Source organism: Stegodyphus dumicola, chromosome 5, assembly GCF_044657685.1.
Source record: "Stegodyphus dumicola isolate Sdum_Otavi_A_Nest chromosome 5, ASM4465768v1".
NCBI lineage: Eukaryota > Metazoa > Arthropoda > Arachnida > Araneae > Eresidae > Stegodyphus > Stegodyphus dumicola.
The window spans coordinates 93,850,996-93,869,919 of record NC_140772.1 but is presented as its reverse complement, the minus strand read 5'-3'; the positions used below and the strand labels follow the sequence as shown (position 1 = coordinate 93,869,919).

The window sequence follows — 18,924 nt, the reverse complement described above, 5'->3', positions numbered from 1 at the left end:
TAAGGAAGCTTTAAAGTATTACATAATTCTGAATCAGCCTTGCGCAACAGAGATTCGAGTTTAATCTTCAGAACGCGAATTTCCCATCATTTGCCATGAAATGTACATCATACTCAAAGAAGCTAACAATTTGTACTCTAGGAAACTCATAATTTTCAATTATAATGATTTAGAAAACGCTTAAAATGCTGAACAATCAATGATGAGGAATTTCTCCTTTGGCGTTTTCTTAAACGGCGCCAAAATATCGCCATGGCGATCACATATGGCGCCTTAAAGTACGATTTATTTTCGGAAAGCGTGGAGAAGATTCAATCCAGTGCCGTTAAGTGCTTCTTCCAGGGCGGCATGGGAGAGTACACATCTCCCACGCATTCGTAGATGAGAATTTTCAGCGCGCCGTTTGAACGTGTGGAACACGTTTGAGATGTGACAAGCTTGCACTAGGAAATACACGTTTCCGCTCTTGCTCAGCTACATGCTCCTCACTCCGGCACACTTTACAATATATATATTTTTTCTGAACAAACATTTAAAAAATGGATTGTTGTGTGCAGTGAACATTTCAGATGTATGCTTTCATTGGAAATTTTACATTTGTCAAGTTGTGAAATACTTTTCAAAATGTATATTAGCAAAATCATTTCAATTCGTAAATTATAAATGACTTAAATCTTCTGATATACTTTACAAATAAATAACTGAGCTACCAAATATACTTATTTGTGAGGTAGATTTTATGATTTTCAAATCAATTGCCGAAAAATACTTCTCAACTTAGAAGCACCGTACGATGAAGCATGTAACATCAGTGGAACTTTGAATTGAGTGACTGCTACGAATCTGCAACATTGAAAAGAGAACTCGATTATTAATTATAATATTGAAATGAATAATTATAATAATTGAAATAATTAATAAGTTAAATAATGTGAATAAGATAATTTTAATAGACAACCTCCAATACTGTATGCTTCAACTGTGATCTGTACTCTTACTAGAAGGATTACTCAGCTACTGTCTGTGGTCAAATAATCTAAGTTTCTAACATGATTGCCTCTTTTTGGTTGATGGTAACGTTGTTCAACAAAGGTAAGTGTTTGTAATATTGATTTCCTTAAGTAATTATTCTGACGTTTATTGAGCTAAAAAGTTTTATTTAAATTAGCAGTTAGAGGAATAAAACAAATAAATCCGTTTTAATTGCAAAAATATGTAATCTACAAAAATTAAAATTTGATATTTTCTGCATTATAAAAATTTTGCTGTCACAGATGTTGTTAAGAAGAAAAAGTAATTTATTCGCATAGGTATAATTTATCAGGACTAATTAACTCAGAAATTAACAAGGCTGTTTCGAATAACATATATTGTACACGATCTATAAATTTCGATTATTAAATGGACATTTTCCATCCTTACCAGTGACAAGATGCTAAATTGCCTTAATATCAGATTTTATGTGCTCACTCCTCTTTTAATTACATTCCAGTTTTAGTTAGAAATGATGCATCGGAAGTACTCGTCATGAATAACTTTTAATTCATTTACTGTAATTACTAGGCGTTACACGATGATTTCCCTAAAGTTAACATTTCAAATACTAGATTCCGCAAATTTTGCGTAAGTGATCTGAAGCTTTCCATGCTTGAGAATTGTTGTTCTACTTCTAACTTCGTTTGGCAACTATGGCACGAATTTTATTCGCAGATTCACTGAGGTTCAATTTCAATAGATTTAAAATTTAAAATTCTTAAAAAAATCTTTTTCGCATATATTTTGAATAAATTTCTATCAATATCGCATGCAATCAAGATTCTAAAGAAATCGCCCTTCCTTAGAAGCAAAGAGCGTTTTGTAAATTGGGAAGAACGACAACTATTATTAAATCTAAAGCAACGGCCCATTTCTTAAGATATATAAATATTTACTTCTTTTTCTTTAACAGATGACGCCATGTTCTTGCTGGCTTTGCTCAGAGGAAGCAAACATATTTTTGCATGCAAACATACGCACATACAAAAAATAAAAATAAATAAAAATCTGAAAGGTTTCAGATTTTAAATTACATCCAAAGAACGTTTTTTTAACATTTCGTCTGTTGCCTTTATTTATTAAATATCACGTTATTCGCACTTAAACAATAAAATTAAGTTCAAGAGCAGTATCGCAAAATAGTTTTAAATTGATCATATCTTTAGAATTTCAGATACAGAGTCTCGGGCGCTGGAGGTAAAAATGTTTTTTTCTGTACTCAAGGATTTAAAAGCGAGCAATGGTTTTCTGCTACCATTGCTCGCTTTTAAATCCTTGAGTTCGTTAATCAAAAATTCGTTAAAGTTTTAGAAAATATGAAATCGATTATAAAACAAATTCCAAATTTCAAATTTGGGCTTCCACATGCCCATATTCGCAGTAGGATTATGTCATTCAAAATTCGATGGCTCTATGTACCGTTGTTTTATCACAATGCAAGAAATGTTCATACATTTATGCAAATTTTTCATTATTTAATTTCTTCAAATATAATGCGGGACTCTAACATTTGGCCGCAAAAGTTTGAAAAGTGAAACGGACATTTATAGTAAACCAACGAAAAATCGGAAAACGAAAACAATAGTCCATCAGGGATATCTACGCACAAAATTTTAGTATAAAGTACCTTTATACTAAAAATAAAAAAAACTTAAAAAATATGAAAGGTTTCAGATTTTAACGGTCAGCTAAAAGGGTTTTTTAAGCATTTTACGCTCTCGCTGAATTCGTAGTCTACCAGTCTGTTATTACTCTCACTCCTATTAACACATTTTTTTTGTCCTTTTAGCATTATTAGTAAAGCATGATTTTCTTCGCACTTATGCCATATACAATTCAACAACAAAATCACAAATATTTTAAAAGCGGCATAGAAGTATACGTTTAGAATTCCTGATGTAGCGTTAGAAGTTGGCATACGTGTTTCTCCTTTTACCAGTCTTTTCTCAGTTGATAATATCAATGTCCACTTTTCTTAGTAAGATATTTTTACAAAAACATTTAGCCCAAATGGACGTTACCAACGGCAACTAGAATCATCAAATTCTGAATAACATAGTCCTCCACCCTAACATAGGGGCATGGAAGCCGAATTTGGAATTTGTTTTATTGTTTATTTCCTATTTTGTGAATCTTTAATGAATTTTTGATTAAAAATTCAACAGTTTTAAAGCAAGCAATGACAATACTATAGGATAATAATAATAATGATAACATTAATCTTCAGCACACGAGACTATCTATAAAAAATTCTAAAGATAAGACTTTTTTTTAATATTTTTAGCCCATATGCTCTCGAAACGTGTATGTATCTGTAAATGAAAAAAACGCCCGTTTGGGAGTAATATAAAATCTGAAACTTTCAGTACCGTTATTATTATTATATTGACATACCGCCCAGATGATATAGTGGTTATGGAAGCCTGACTATGAAAGCCCTGGGTTCAAAAACCGAAGAAGACATGGTTGTAACTGTCCGTCCCTTCATAGGAGGCGATGGATGCCCACCTATTAGGTGCCTCCATTGTAAAGAGACCACATCTGGCCTTGTACAGATTAATGGACTGGGTTACAGTGTAACTGTTCATAATCTGCCATTGGGAAAAAATGTATTGACATTATGTGCGTTTACTCTGTGCTATTCTAATAAATAGCATGTTCTTAGTGTATACGCCAACATAAAATTCGGTTCACAACAGCAAAATCCCAAAATATTTAAAAACAGCATATCTTTAGAATTTCCGATAGAAACCCTCGAGCGCTGGATATAAAACGTTTCCTTTCCTAACAGTATTGCTACTGTTCGCTTTGAAATCGGGGGGGGGGGGTAGCATCGCTTTTTCAGAATGCGAGAAACTTGCATATATCCATATAGACTCTTCCTTATTTAATTTCTTGAAATATAATGCAGACCAATAATATTTGGTGGCAGTAATATGAAACGTTATAGATCGTTTACTGTGATTCAACGCAAAATTCCGTCTCCAGACTAATATCCCATTCTGGTTTTACGTCAAACTTGGGCTAAGATTAGAAAATAAATAAATAAATAAATAAATAAAATCGGAAAGCTTTCAGATTTGACATTAACACGAAAGGGGTATTTTTTCAACGGTTTGTGTGTTACTTTTATTTATTGAATATCGTGTTCTTTGCACTTAAACCATGGAATTCAATTCAACAGCAATATCGCATAATAATTTTAAAATGAGTATATCTTTAGAATTTCTGATACACAGTCTCGTGTGCTAAATATTTTTAAATTTTTTTTTTTTTTTTTTTTTTTTTTTTTATGTACAGTGTTCCATTGCTCGCTTTAAAACCATTGGGTGTGTTCATAAAAAATTTGTAAAAGTGTTTCAAATGTGAAATCGATTATAAAACAAATTTCAAATTCCAAATTTTGGCTTCCAAATGCCCATGTTCGGATTTAGATGTACGTTATTCAAAATTTGATGGCTCTAGTTACCGTTGTTTTATCACAATGCGAGAAAAATGCATACATTTCTGCAGATTCTTCATTATATACGTTCTTTAAATATAGCGCAAGGCTCTAATTTTTGGTGGCAGCAAAATGTGAAAAGTGAACTGACATTTATATTGAACCAACGTAAAATACCAAAATGAAATTAATAACCCATCTTGGCTAACGCCCATGGGCTAAAACATCTCATGTAACATTTAAACATCTCATAAAGACCACATGACGTCCTTGTACGCCCTATTAATTTAAACATATTTTTGCTGGATTTAATTTAAACTTGTTTCCTCGAACTTAGTTGTAGATATATTTCTCATTCAATTAACTTAATTCTCGCTTTGCCGCAATGCCAAAATACGTAAATCTCAAAACATTATCATTTAAAACTGTAAAATACAGAAAAGCATAAAACACCAAATAGAATTAAAAATATTTTTTACAATTAAATTTAGGTTCTCTACCCAAAAACAAGCATTTCGGACAAAGAGAAGACAGATTTTTTTTTTCTTTTTATCCGTGCACAAAACTGAAATTTCGGTCCTGCTCGGCAAAAGCACATTGAAGGTGCAGAAACTGCCTTAATTCACTATCCTACTAAGGGTTTTCAAATGTGAATAAATGATGGTTTCTTTAATCTTAGCGACACTGTAACAACTATTAAATTGTTGATAATTATACAAGTATTGCAAGCAGATTAACTAAAGGCATAAAATCCTTAACCGGATTAACACAATTCAATCAATTTTACAATAAGAACAACATAATTCAATCACTTTTACAGCAAAAATACACAATTTACCAATATATAAGAACACGGAGCTTATTCAGGTAGCTAACAGAGTGGGTATACGTATATATATATATATATATGTGTCACATATATATACGTATATATATATGTGTGATGCCTTTATCCAGAATAAATAGATCGGTGAAGAATCATAGATGTAGTCGTAGCTTAAATTGTCAGACGATAAGTTTAAAAAACAGGATCCATTTATTGTTATTCAGGAGTAATAGCAGTTACAAAATTAGATCACATGAGTAAATAAAAAAGAATTACTAATAACTTTTTGTATGAATTTTACTGCATCGTGACATTTAAGAAAAGCCCCCGATATTCCTTTGCGAGTCTTTTTATAGCCTCTGGAAAGGCGGAACTTCCAAGAAATGACGTCAGCCTCGTCAGCCAATCCAGTTCGCTTTAAATATTTCCAGAGCATTCTATAACTGTACGTGTACAAAAGGCGGGAAAAACAACTTGACTACGGGGCTGTGGATTTAATTCCACGTACTTTCAAATAAGAGACTGTCGCCTTTAAAATTGAAAAGAACATACAGTTAGAATTTTAAGTGTATTTTTGACTATGGAATTTATTATATATATATATATATATATATATATATAACCAATTTTCGAAAAACCAAAATTTGAAATGCATAAGAAATAAATTTCTTTAAATCATATTAATGTAAAAAAAGAATTTAATCAGTGTTAAAAACAAAACTTTTCAAACAAGTAATGCCTTAATTTTAAAAAAATTCATGAAATTCAAAGAAAAAAGGGAATTATAGAAGAAGAATTCAATCGACTTTCAATGACGCTTCGTGAGGAGGCAGAACATTAAAATCAATTTAAATCTCTCTTTCAAAAAAACAAAACCCTTTTTTTTCTATATCCAGAATTAGCCGATGAACCATTCCAACGTATTTTAATTATAATAGTTCACACGAAATCTCTGCCTCTCCCCAAAGCAAGGTAAAAAACAAGGTTAATTCTGAACATAATTCTACTTTTAAACAGATACTACTCAATTTAAAGAACTGAAAAAGAAAGTGAAATAGTAAAATACTTAAGCTTAAAATTCAAATCAAAATTTTACCTTTAAACAAAGAGAAGTTATCCAAAGAGAATTGAAAATGCAAGTGAAAATATTAAATCCAAACGGAATTGAAATATACATAATTAAAAACTTCGAGTACTTTCAATTATAATTCCATATTCATTGCAATTTATTGGTAAAACTGGTTATAAATTTCTCACTTTATGTCTTTACTGATATTTTTCAGCAGCTTAATGCGCGAAAATACTACACGTAATTACATTAAGATCTTTAAAAAATTGTATTGTAATTATATATATATACTTTTAGTGCGGCCGATTCCAGGTAAAAAGAGGAGGTGCACAACTACATGTTATAACAGTCCCATAATGAACATTCCAATTTTCGAGATTACTCGTTTTTGAGTTATGCGACATTCATATATATATATATGTACATACATACGAACGTCACGAAAAAAATCCCTTCTGGATCAAGTTAATATTCATTTTTCAATCCGTTTTGGGAAAATAGTCCTTTATTCTATCCGTACTTACAAATGTCATGCACAAACATCGTATAAATGGACTCGATAGCAGTCAAAACGGATATTTTTCTTGATATATGATACCCGAAATTTTTCGTGACTGCAATATTTTCTTTATTTTGTTGAAGGAAGTAAAAAAAAAAAAAAGAAATACTTTCTTTAGTAACGTTTTACGCCTGCTGTAGTTTTTCGATTTATTCATTAATTATACTTGCGATTATACTTGCGTTATTTGCGTTAATGAGCTTCGAGGGAAATTTTGAATCAAGCAATATACAGTACAAAAATTAGAACTCTCTTCGCTATAAGCAACCATTCATTATTACACGCTATTATTTTGAATGTAATTCAGCCAAAATTTTACGAGTGGAACATTCTTCAAATTTTCATTGTTAAATATAAAATTTAATTAAAATTAGATGTCATTCGTCTGTCCACCAGAGAAATATTTTTGTTTAAATTTATAACATATGCGCATTAACTTTGCAATAATGTATCATTTAAATTATTCAGTGCTTTGTAATAAAATGTATATAAAATAAAAATTTCTTCTGATTTAATGCAAATTTAAACTAAATCTGCCCAATATCTGGAAAATTTACACATTTCTAATCTATAAGTGAATAGTATAATTACGTGGAAGGTTTCATTAAAACAAATAGCTTAATAAATGAGAATTATGCTTATTAAGAGTTTGCATTCTTTATGATATACTTCTTTGATCAAGAAATACTTAACTTCAATTCACTGTTAAAATAGAAAACAATCAAGTAGGACGAAAGTAAGATCTGAGAGCTGAAATGTTTAGACAAGAGATTGACACACATATCTAGAAGTTATTAGGTATATCATGTAATTTATTGTTTTTCCAATAATAATTATTATTGCATTTGCTGTGCACACTTTGAGGGTAGTTCCACTCTCTCTCTTTCTCTCCCTCTCTCTCTCTATATATAGATATATAATGTATGTGGGGTGTGTGATGAAAAAGACGTAGCAGTATCGGTGTCGTTGAATCACTGATTGCGTATCCAATAACGAAATTTCCAATAACGTATCCAATAACGAAGTTTCAAATTTTAACGATCGCCTTAAAGGACTCAAAGTTTAATGTGGTTTATCAATAGGGATTATCAAAAGAAATGACTCGGAATAGCAAAACATTTTAAAGAATTAAGATATAATAACACGCCGAACAAATATCATTTTCGCTTTTGCAGCTGAAAATCTTGGTTCGGTAAAACCATCGAAGCTAGTCCTGTGAAAATTTAATATAACGCTGATTTTTGTTGTTTGATTTTTAAATGAATATTTTATAGGATCTTAGATAAATATGCATTTATACTAACATGGGAACGTTATATATCTTGTGTATATTTACAAAAAATTGTAAAGTACACAAAAAGCAAAAGTGAAAAGTAAAGTGACAAAATATGTAGTATAATTCTATAAAAATATTTGCTATTTTTAATTAAATATATTATGAATTAAATGCATTTTTTAAACGAATCAATAAGGCTAAAAGTAAAACAAAAATATTTTTAAGATATGCATCCATTGCTTTTAACTAGTTAAGTCCGTTAATTAATAACAGGCATATTCAAAATAAAATAATCACATCTCTCCTTTTTTCGAACTTCAATAAAATTGAATGAAAGTGAAATAACGCCTTAAAATAAAACAACGCAAACTCAGTTATCTTTTGGCCCTTTTCGAATTATGGAGGTTTAGATTGTTAGTTGGATGCGCTAACAAATTACGGCATATAAGCAATCATGTGGAAATGCATCCATTGCATTGCTCTCGCACGTAACGTGCAGCTGAAAAAGAAGTATGGCACTAAGAGGTGAAATACACGTAGTGACTAATTTCGTCCATCACCTATGTTTTTCGGGAGCCTCAAGAAACTCGTTTATTAATTTTGAAGCTGACAAGTATAAATCAGGTGTGCTGCTGAACACTTATACAAAAGAAAACACTGGGAAATGCCTTTATTTCTTCAAGAAAAAATAAGATTTATTCAAGAAAAATTATATTTATTTGTTATAAGAAAAAATGCTTAAAATATAATTATTTTGCAGCGGGTGAAACTTGCAATATTAATTGTGAATTTTGTATCTATTATAATAAGAAGCTATCTGTTATGAATAAGAAGATATCTGTTATAATAAGAAATATCTATTATGAATGGCATTGAGACCAGTGTTCATTTTCTTTTTAACATTTTATATCTCAATTATCAGTTTTATTTCAGTATATTTATAACATATAAGGAATTTAGTTGTAACGTTACCATCTCTCGGAAAATCTTTTACGGCTTCTGTTTATTTTATTTCGGATTCTTGATAGTCTGGTAGAAGATGTTTCCCTTTCTACTTAACGCTTTCGTTCCTCATAATGTTTTCTTCAAAATGTATATAAATTATTATTGAAAACAATTCGTTTTGAATTTTTCATAGATTTGCATAGTTAGATTTGTTTCACTCAAACTTTCTTTTGGGCTTTGAGGAATTCAGTCACATATATTTAATATAACTGATATGTCAGAAATAAAATTATGAACTACAGGGTGTTCAAGACCGCCCAATCTCTGCTCAGTAAAGGTCATCACTTTCCATACAAAAGAAATGCCAAAAGTACTGTACCTATAGGATCCATAGCTTTCGAGATAAAAAAAATATTGGAAGTACGAAAATCGGTATTTGAATATCATTATATATGAAGATGTTCGAAATGACCACCATACATATCGAGGTATGCCTGCGTACCTCGATATGTATGGTGGTCATTGAGGTACGCAGGGTTCGCTGACCGCACATATTGCCCGTGCATTGACCGCACGGCCCGTGGATTGGCTGACCGTACACGTTGCAACAGCACATGGTGTTCACCAAATCACACGCAGAATGAAGACAAGCAACTAAGTCACTTTCTGTAGTAAATAGGCTTCGATAAATCATTTCCTTCAGATGGCCCCATAGGAAGAAGCTCAAAGTTATCAGGCATGGCGATTGTTTCAGCCATAAAACCAGAATCTTACGCCCTATCCAGCGGCCTTGGTATTACATAGGCAGCCGATTACGTATAGAATACATTATAACCACACAAAGATTACCCGTAGCTACTAGATCCAGCTTCTTAAATGCGATTCAAACGATGGCTGAATGTTGAAGATCTTCCTATGTAAATATATGCAAATACCGATGCTAATGTTTCTTTTAGTTTTTTTTTTCCTTGCACGAATAAGACATCATACGTTTTCACATTTTCCTGGAAACCTATGGGTCGTATCGGTACCGTTCTTTAGGTAATTTTTATGTATTCCAAGCGAATAATCTGACTGTGCAGAGATTAAGCGGTTTTGATTAGACACCCTTATTTTCGGTTAACGAGAAATAAATATTTTGTCTGAATAATAATACGCCTAGTAACAACACACGTAATTTTTCTTTAAATTCTTAGACATTGATTAGTATATTTTTCACATAATAATTTTAAAAAAGAAATTTTTATGATCATTATTTGTCAAAGTAAAACAAAATATTGAGAGAAATGAAAATTTATTGAGAATTGATTAAAAATAATTTTTACTAAAGGATTAGTTAGCATAAGTTATTATATTTATCATTTTGTTATTTGCAAAATATAGCATTTAAAATCAAATAAATGGAGATTTGAAAGTGATGGAATAATTATCCTGCTTATTTTATAATAGCTGTCTTTCTTTAATAGCTGGTGCCATCGCCCCTGACTACAACGCAAACTTTGCAACCTGATTTTAAGGAATTTACAAAACTCTTTATCAGGTCTAGTGGAATTTCATACCACCTTTCTCAAAGAGCACTTTTAAAATTATTGAATCCTTGGGCTGCTGCAATTCGGTGGCCTAAGACGTGCCATATTCTCTCAATGGGGTTCACGTCGAATCAGTTTTGGGTGTACTCTGAGCAACTGATTCGAGTGATACATTCTTTTCTAAAGTATTTTGATACCAGCCATGCTTACGGCGATCAAAGATTGTCCATCTTAGCAACAAATCTGTGGCACATTGCCCCTGAACGAACTAACATAGAATTTTAATACTTCATTTATGTATATGTAACCGGTTAGCAAGTGTTTATTATTCCGCTCCAAAGCTTAGAACAGCTTCGTTGGAATCTCGATTTTTCATGAAGGCAAACTTCGTGTTCTTCGCTCCCTCCAGATCAAGAGACGTGAAGAATAGTTTCTGGCTGAATCTGGAGTCGTAAATAAACAGTACTGTCATCTCTTTTTCTTAGCTCCTCTGAACATGACAATGTTCCAATGTAATACCAAGGCTCCTATGTAATACCAAGACATGAACGCTTTTGGAAGAGGAAGAAAGTGGGGAAACAACCAATGGTTTCTCCGCATAATGTCCAACGTCATGAAACGTTCATCCAGCGAAAGAGAAAAGTTGAGTTTCTATGGTAGCCTGAAGTACTATAACAAATTAGTACTCGCTTTATAGTTCTTTGAAGCAACAATGAGAGAAAAATGTCTTAAAATGATGTTGTTTTTCCTAGCCGCTCTTGACAAAATTATCTACAATTGATTCACTGCTTAGAAAACGGCTTCGTGCTACCAATGCAATACTTTGAGGAATTTCAGATTCTGGAAGCTCTCCTTTCGTTTTTGATCCCAGTTTAACTTCTAATAAACACTCAATTTTGACTTTTTAAACAATACCTTTGAATCATAATTAAACACTGATCACGTTTGGACTTCACCTCCTATTTAAACAAAAGTACACATACTAAATCCAGCGTGTCTTCATTTCATAACACATTGTCAGTAGCCCATTGTGCTTATACCATGCCCTATCCTAGGAGAATAAGGCCAATTTGTGTTTATCTGCCTGTGATTAACATAAATAATTACAGCACTGGACATTGGTTGAAAATTTTAATCAGTGGGCTTATGTTTTCAAATTACATGCTAATTTTGAATAACAGTGTAAAAGATGTACAACAAACTATCCTAAGGAACTTCCAAACGTATGGCAAATTTCATTTCCATGCGTTAGTTTTAAAACGTTTGAAAAACAATTATTTGCTTTTGAAAGCACAAATAACACGCTCTTCTCTCAAAGAAGAAGAATGTTTTCAAATGACTGTTCTGTTTTTGACAAGCAATATTCATAAGTACTGGAATTGACAATTAAACAAATATGGTTATGAGAGGATTTTGACTTTCAAAAGAGAGCAGAGAAGAGACACTTAAATTAACGAGCAAAATTAATTAGTGAAACGCCATTTCGACAAATTTATAAAAATAATCCTCCATCTCGTTATTATGAAAGGATTCAAATGTTTGAAGCTGAACAAAGGCTGTGTTTTGATCTTGTTTCAAGGAATAACGAGCTCAGAGAGTTAAAATAACATACATTTTGTTTCATACTAATTAGAGAAACTGGATTGTTCCGATAATTATTTTCCATCTTATAAAGATCCATATTTCAAGACTTCTGTTAGATGACTGATTGGAAATAAAGATGTTATTCTTTTCCAGAAACAAACTGTGATGAAAGAATATTTATTTAAAACGCTTTAATTAATTTTAAAAGTATTCTGCCAAGTCAATCAGCAAGTGCTTCGTGAAAAAACACAGTAGGCAGATATGACTTCATATACGTAATCAGAATATAAAGAAGATCTGAATATTGAAAATAATACTGAAAGAATCTTGATACGAAGTATTTCTTCTTATCATGTGATCACTAAAGGTTTTGTCTGTGAATTGTCTTTCATGTATAAATAAAATTTTTGAAATATATTCCTAAGTACAAATGTCTTTAACTTGCGAAATGATTAGAAGGAAGTTTCTACAATAGATAAATTTCTATAATATCTCTTTTTGCTACTTGGTGCCTTTATATCCAATAGCAACGAAGTGAATTTCATGACAGCTAAAACTTATGATTATTATGTACGCTAACCTGTTTCTTGTCATTCATCGCGTAAATACATTCAGTTTTGAAAGAAACTATAGACGAGTTGACCTAATAAGTTTATATATACAAATTGAACTGTAAAGTTATGAAACAGGGATGCTTAGTATATGCTTGTTTTCCTAGGAAGGTATAAATAATTGTGGTTTATATAACAAATTTCTTAATCACAAATAAATCTGTTTGCAGCTATTTTACTTGTTTTGTCAAAAAGTCCGAAGAGACTCACTCCATTTTTCTCAATGTTTCCGAAGGCACAAGTAAGCATTTGGCCATTTAATTATCTTGTACAGTTCCAGCTGCATATTTTTGTTTTCTTTTAAACGATAAAATAACACATTAGATATGAAAAAATTGTCTGTCTATATGATGTGAAACTTCCAGTTTTCACTATCGAAAGCAAGCTTTCCACAACGCTCTGAGAAAGAGGTTCCTTGCATTTTTCTTGAGTTCTTTGAGAAAGTAAAAAATTTAAAGGGTTCATAGCCAGATGCCAATGTCCGTAAAATGTATCCGAAAATTTACGTGTTTCTTATTCATGAACATCTTACAAAGGTTCCTTCCAAAATAAAATGCACCATTCTCTCATAGATTGTTAGATTTTCTGAAACCACTCCAAAATCTTTCCAGGTAGCATTCAAATTTTCTAACAGTCGTCAAATTTTGTAGAAACGGTAATCTTTAACGATTTTCGAGTTGTCATTCAAATGACCATAACGTTTGATATCACTGTATCGATTCCTGATCATAGTCTGACTCATAATGTTGTCCCAGTGCCAGCGGCAGTTTCCCAAACATTTTGCACGAAGTAAAATATGTTTTTCATTGTAAAATAAGACACATAAGAATTGCTGGAATACACTTTCAGTGACTGTTTATACTTGGTTTGTTTTGCATACTGGTTGGTCTCTATAACTGTATGTAATATCATGTCTTTAGCCATCATGCGAAAACGTTCAACTGGAGTTTTCCTGAAACCGCATTTACAATGTTTTGACGGACTTGAAAAGGAATGCTGCTTGGTAAAAGCATGACATGGGTCTCCCAATCTTTAGACTTAGGAGCTTATACTTCAAATATAGTTTCTTCACAGTTTTTTGATAAATTGTATATAGTTCCTGCTGTATCTTCTATTTCAATTCTCAAGTCGCAATGGTATGTTACAGTGTATGAAAGAATCATCTAGCTTTTTTTCATCACTAACTGAATCAGGCTAAGGAGGATCAAACTGGTAAAGATTACAGATTCATCAATTTTTTTTTTTTTTTCATCAGAGAGAATTCATGTATTCCAGAGCGTCTTGAGAAGTTAGATATTTTCTTGTTATTTTACAAACATTGATCTTTCAAAGACAATTCAAATTTTCCTGAAAGTAATTAACAGGGAAGTAACTGATGTACTTTAGTAAAAAAAATACTGTAGATTATTTGATGATACTGCTGATTATACATGCGTATGTGCAGTTCTATAGAAAGCTTTTATCTCATGCCACAGCTTTGACTGCTCACAGTGAACCACTAGGATACAAGGTCAAAAAGAAATTTTCAAAGTTAATTTCTGTTTGGAATGTTTATCTATTTTATAGAAAAGTAAATTCTGCTTTTACTGTTTCCAAGGAAACATTACATAGACGAACCTTCTTTTACTCAGACAACCTATTTAGGAGACTGTGTAACATTTTACTATTTTAATATTATAAGGTATTTCTCCCGCCTTCTTAGTGTGCTTTCGTGTTGTTGTGGTCTGCACGCTCCCCGCGTATTCGAAAGGTCCGTGGTTCGATTGCCGGCGATGTCATTGTTCATTTTACACGTCTCCTGCTTCGAAATAACCTAATGCCTCTACAGTGAAGCCCGAACTAAAAAAAAGTGGTTGATAACGATTCTCCACCACCAGGATTTGGTGATTGGGTCCCCTAAGCCCCAGACGCCTTTTACAAGGGGGAGTATATAAGGTATTTCTAACGCCTTCTTAGAGTGCCTCTGTGGTGAATGCATGCTTTCTGCGTATTCGATAATTCCATGGTTCGATTCCCGTCGAGGGCATTGTTCATTTTGCACGTCTCCTGCTTCGAAATAACCTAATGTCTAGAAACCAACAGAAAATTCCAGAGTATTCATTATATTCCTTAATACTTCCATATGTCATTCTAATGCCATTGTATAAACAGTTATTTTTTATAGATGGATTGAAGGAATGCGAAAGAGTGGGGAAGAGTGATGATATAAAAAATTTGGGGATCAGAGCGTTGTCCGGTTTACAGGACATCTATAAAATACAAACAAAATACCTCAAAGTAAATGTTTCATTTATATTTTTATTTCTGCAAGTAGTTCTATAAATCTACCAGCAGAAATGCAAACATCTATTCAGAAAAAGAACACAGATTTTAATCCTAAATAATAGTTCAAAACTAAATACTTTTAAATGGTCATTTTTAATGAAATAATTTATGACAGGCCACCTTTTTAGACTGCATATAAAATTTACATCAATTCCAAGGGAGTTATGCAAAAGCCTATCTATTTGTTTACTTTTCTTTTCCGTTTAATGAAACTTTATTCAACCGTCCTATATTTAGGGCAGTGGTCCAATATGGGTTTTAAAAGAGAATCCTTCCTAAAATCAATAAGCATGCATATTTAGGAGATATACTTTCCCTACTCTATAGGTTGAAAATGATGTCTCACTCGTTAAATGGATCTGCTTACATTTGTTCATCATGTTGGTAGTAATTTTAAGGAGCTTTTTCTCAGTTACCTTCTTGCATAGATACTTGATGCTTAGAGAGTCCATCCATTTTTGAAGAAGATGTAGTCGAGCCGGATTAAATTCCTTTTTTATTTAAATTCTCATTTTGTGGCCACAATTCACTTGTTACTGTACTCGTGCCTATTAAAGAACATTTACAATTTTGATATTATTGCCATAGAAGCGAATAGAGCAGCACACACATGATCGCAGAAAGACGTCTGGCCAAGAAGAAAGCAGAATCAAAAGTGACGCATCAGTTCATAGAAAGAGGGAAGGGAGTCAAAAGCTTCAGTTTTGTTTTCGTTTACAGTTTGGTGATTGGTCAAAAGACATCTGCATTAAGCGTTACGTAAGATTGCATGATTAATTTGAATGACGCAATTTAGACTTATGGCGCTATTTTTAAGAAAGATATAGGAAGTCCCCAAATGAAATAAGAAATAAGAGGTTATAGACAATTAAAATTAGAAATTTGCTTTCATATTTTTTATCTTATATATATATACGTTGCTTGAACGCACTCAGCTGATGAATATTTATTAATATTTAACAATATTTAACTTTGGAATGCATTCACTAATGTGAGTTTCTTACGGAGGTCTATAAAATTCAACACCATTTCTAAAGTTTAATGAGGTTTCGCCAAGAATATCCACTGAAATCACTGCTTGATAACTCAACCAAACGTTGGTACTACAGTCCAAGGCAAACATAGATCCATTTGTTTCCAGTTCATGTTCAAATGATCTCACAACCCACACTTCTGATAATCTTATTTCATATAAAAGCGTTGGTTTCTTTGGCATCTTCGTTAAGGAAACTAATTGGTTGCATGCGTCTTCATGCAGGCGACACACTGAACTCCCTGTATCAATTTGTGCAACAACAGTCGTATTGATAAATGCCACTTCTTCGGTCTGAACTCCTTCATTCTCAACATCATTATATTTTCGTGTAATATGAGCACCATAGACTTCCACTTCTTTCGAATTTATTAAGGGATCACCTGTTTTCCTGAACACTCTGGGGCAATACCACTTGAAACTTCCCCTGTCTCCACTCTCATAGCATTTTAACGCATATTATCTCTAAAAATTCTCATTTTGTTAGTTTTCTGATGAAAGAGGAGACCTTGATAGCTTTGATTGATCAAAGTTCCGTATTATATGGTGTTTTAGTCACTTCTTAAGTTTCCTAAATGAAAATGTTTGGCAAACAGTTCTAAGGGTGAAACGACATTGTCCACTTTGTGAAAGTGATTTTGAAATTTGCTCGAGGGTTTTTTCAATTTGATTAGTGACAATCAAAATCCTAAATTGATCTAAAGTGTTGTTTTCAGTCCTGACACTCATCCTTCAAAGTACATAAATAATTCATGTTAAAAGTCACGCTAGGGGTTGGTTGGGCATATTGGTGTTAAGTGAATATATCCCGAAATTTTGGGGAGGGGTTAACTTAAACTTTTTCAGCAATAGTTTTTCAACATACTCCTACGTTTCGACCTTATTCACTGATTCATGAGTGGTTAGTTTATTTATTTCACATGGAAGAAGCCCCAAAAGGTGGCTGATCCATTCTTCCTTTGGTCAGGGGCCACAACGAATTAGTCGTTCGAGATCAAACAAATGCAAATTTAGATCTTCTTTCGCGTCATATACTTGAACTAGTTTTGTTTTTAATTCTTTGCTAGAGTTTCTAGAGTTTTCCGCTCGAATTTTTTGTTATTTTTCTTACCTTCAGCTTCAATTGTAAATTTGTCTAACTCTAATTGCATTTAATTTTTTCTTTTGCATTCCGTGATTGTTCTTGTCTTTTTTATAATTGCGTTTAATAGTTCTTTGCAAACCTTTTCAGCATAATATTTTCTAACAAGAAGAACATTCGTGAATTCTATAACTTCGAAATGTGGTTAAGTATCGAAACTCAAATCATCAGCTGAAATTTTTAATTCTGCTTTTCGCTAAATAAGATAGTTCCGACCAAACTAATTTCAAATACTTAACTTTCAAATCAGAATCAAAATAAAATCTAAATTACCTGACTATGAGAGAAAAGTATAACTTGTAATTCAAAACATCCGAATAGCTTAATTTCGTTTCATATTCTATCTTCCGTCGAACACCCAAACGTATATTCGCTATGGTTCGGTTAAAGGTATTTTTTACTTAGCAATGAGACGTTCTTCTCAAAACCAACAATTATTTGTTGCGCCAAAATAACATAAGTATGATATAGACACATATTTTTACAGAAGGAAACACAGTTCTCATAGCTTGCTGCTCTCAATTTACGCAAACTCAACGACGATAAAGAAACCAACCGATTGTTACACTTTTAGAATTGAATCACGTGATTTTCATTTGGAATGTTACCAGGAAATTCAACAAAAATACGAGTGCTTAATCAAGATAATGCTAACGCTTTACATGTGTGTAAGATGATGCTTGTCATAATTATGAACTTGAGTCGACAATCCTCCCAGGATGCACATATGCATCTTTGGCATGCCTGTACCCATGAAGGCCTCAGAGTACCTCATTCATTATACCATAGACCATTATCAGTGCAGTTGCGAAGTGCGCCAGAGGAAATCTCATTAAAACAAGATCTGTCACAGACACTTAGTTTATATAGACACTGAACGATGAAGATCGGCAGAACTGCGAGCAATACAGTTGAGAGATTAGATACAGTCTGGTTCCAAAAAGATGGCCTAACGGCAAACACGAAGTATGGCTGTACTCCAGTACTCTTCCACAGGACACGCTGGGCGCCCCATGGAAATCTTCCAATGTCCCCTCGAGCAGTACGTCTACGCAGAATAAGTATACTGGTTTCAAGAGTCACTGATGCTTACAGTATTCGGAATTCGGAATACTGTGTACTCAAGCAAATCCCTGTGTATGATATTATTTCATCACCACAGGAAGGAAGTTAGTGCAAATATTTACCACCGTCTTTCTGTTATTATTTAAAGTTGGCCGATAAAATACTCCAAATAATATATATATATATAGTAAAATTAAATAAATAATTAAAGATTTCTTTTGCAGCATTGCTGCAAGGAATGAAATTTGAATTTAATATTTTATTATATTAAGCTAATTTAAATTTTAAATTATGAAAATTCAATTGTATACAATAAAAGATTAATTATTGCTGCGAATTAATTTGCAATATTATTTAAATTCGGAGAGCATATGTAAATTAAGTGCAAGTATCTAAAAACATGATAAAACATTAATTAATTCAAAAAATAATCCTAAAACTTTAAAAAAAAAAATAAATAAGACCAAATTAGTTGCATAAAGTA

The 18,924-nt window shown here is 32.2% G+C and overlaps 1 protein-coding gene across 6 annotated transcripts in view; it reads left to right on the top strand.

Annotated features, from left to right (window-relative positions):
• The first annotated feature begins 328 nt into the window (after positions 1-328).
• Positions 329-18,924, top strand: part of LOC118188464 (cell adhesion molecule Dscam1-like) — a 572,681-nt gene continuing 554,085 nt past the window's right edge. For all 6 annotated transcript variants that reach the window (XR_015041171.1, XR_015041170.1, XR_015041169.1 and 3 more), the window contains exon 1: positions 329-1,092. Coding sequence is in view for 3 of the 6 variants with exons in the window: in XM_085816872.1 (XP_085672998.1) it covers positions 1,050-1,092 (43 nt within the window). In the remaining 3 variants the exon portion in view is untranslated. The remainder of the gene's footprint in view (positions 1,093-18,924) is intronic.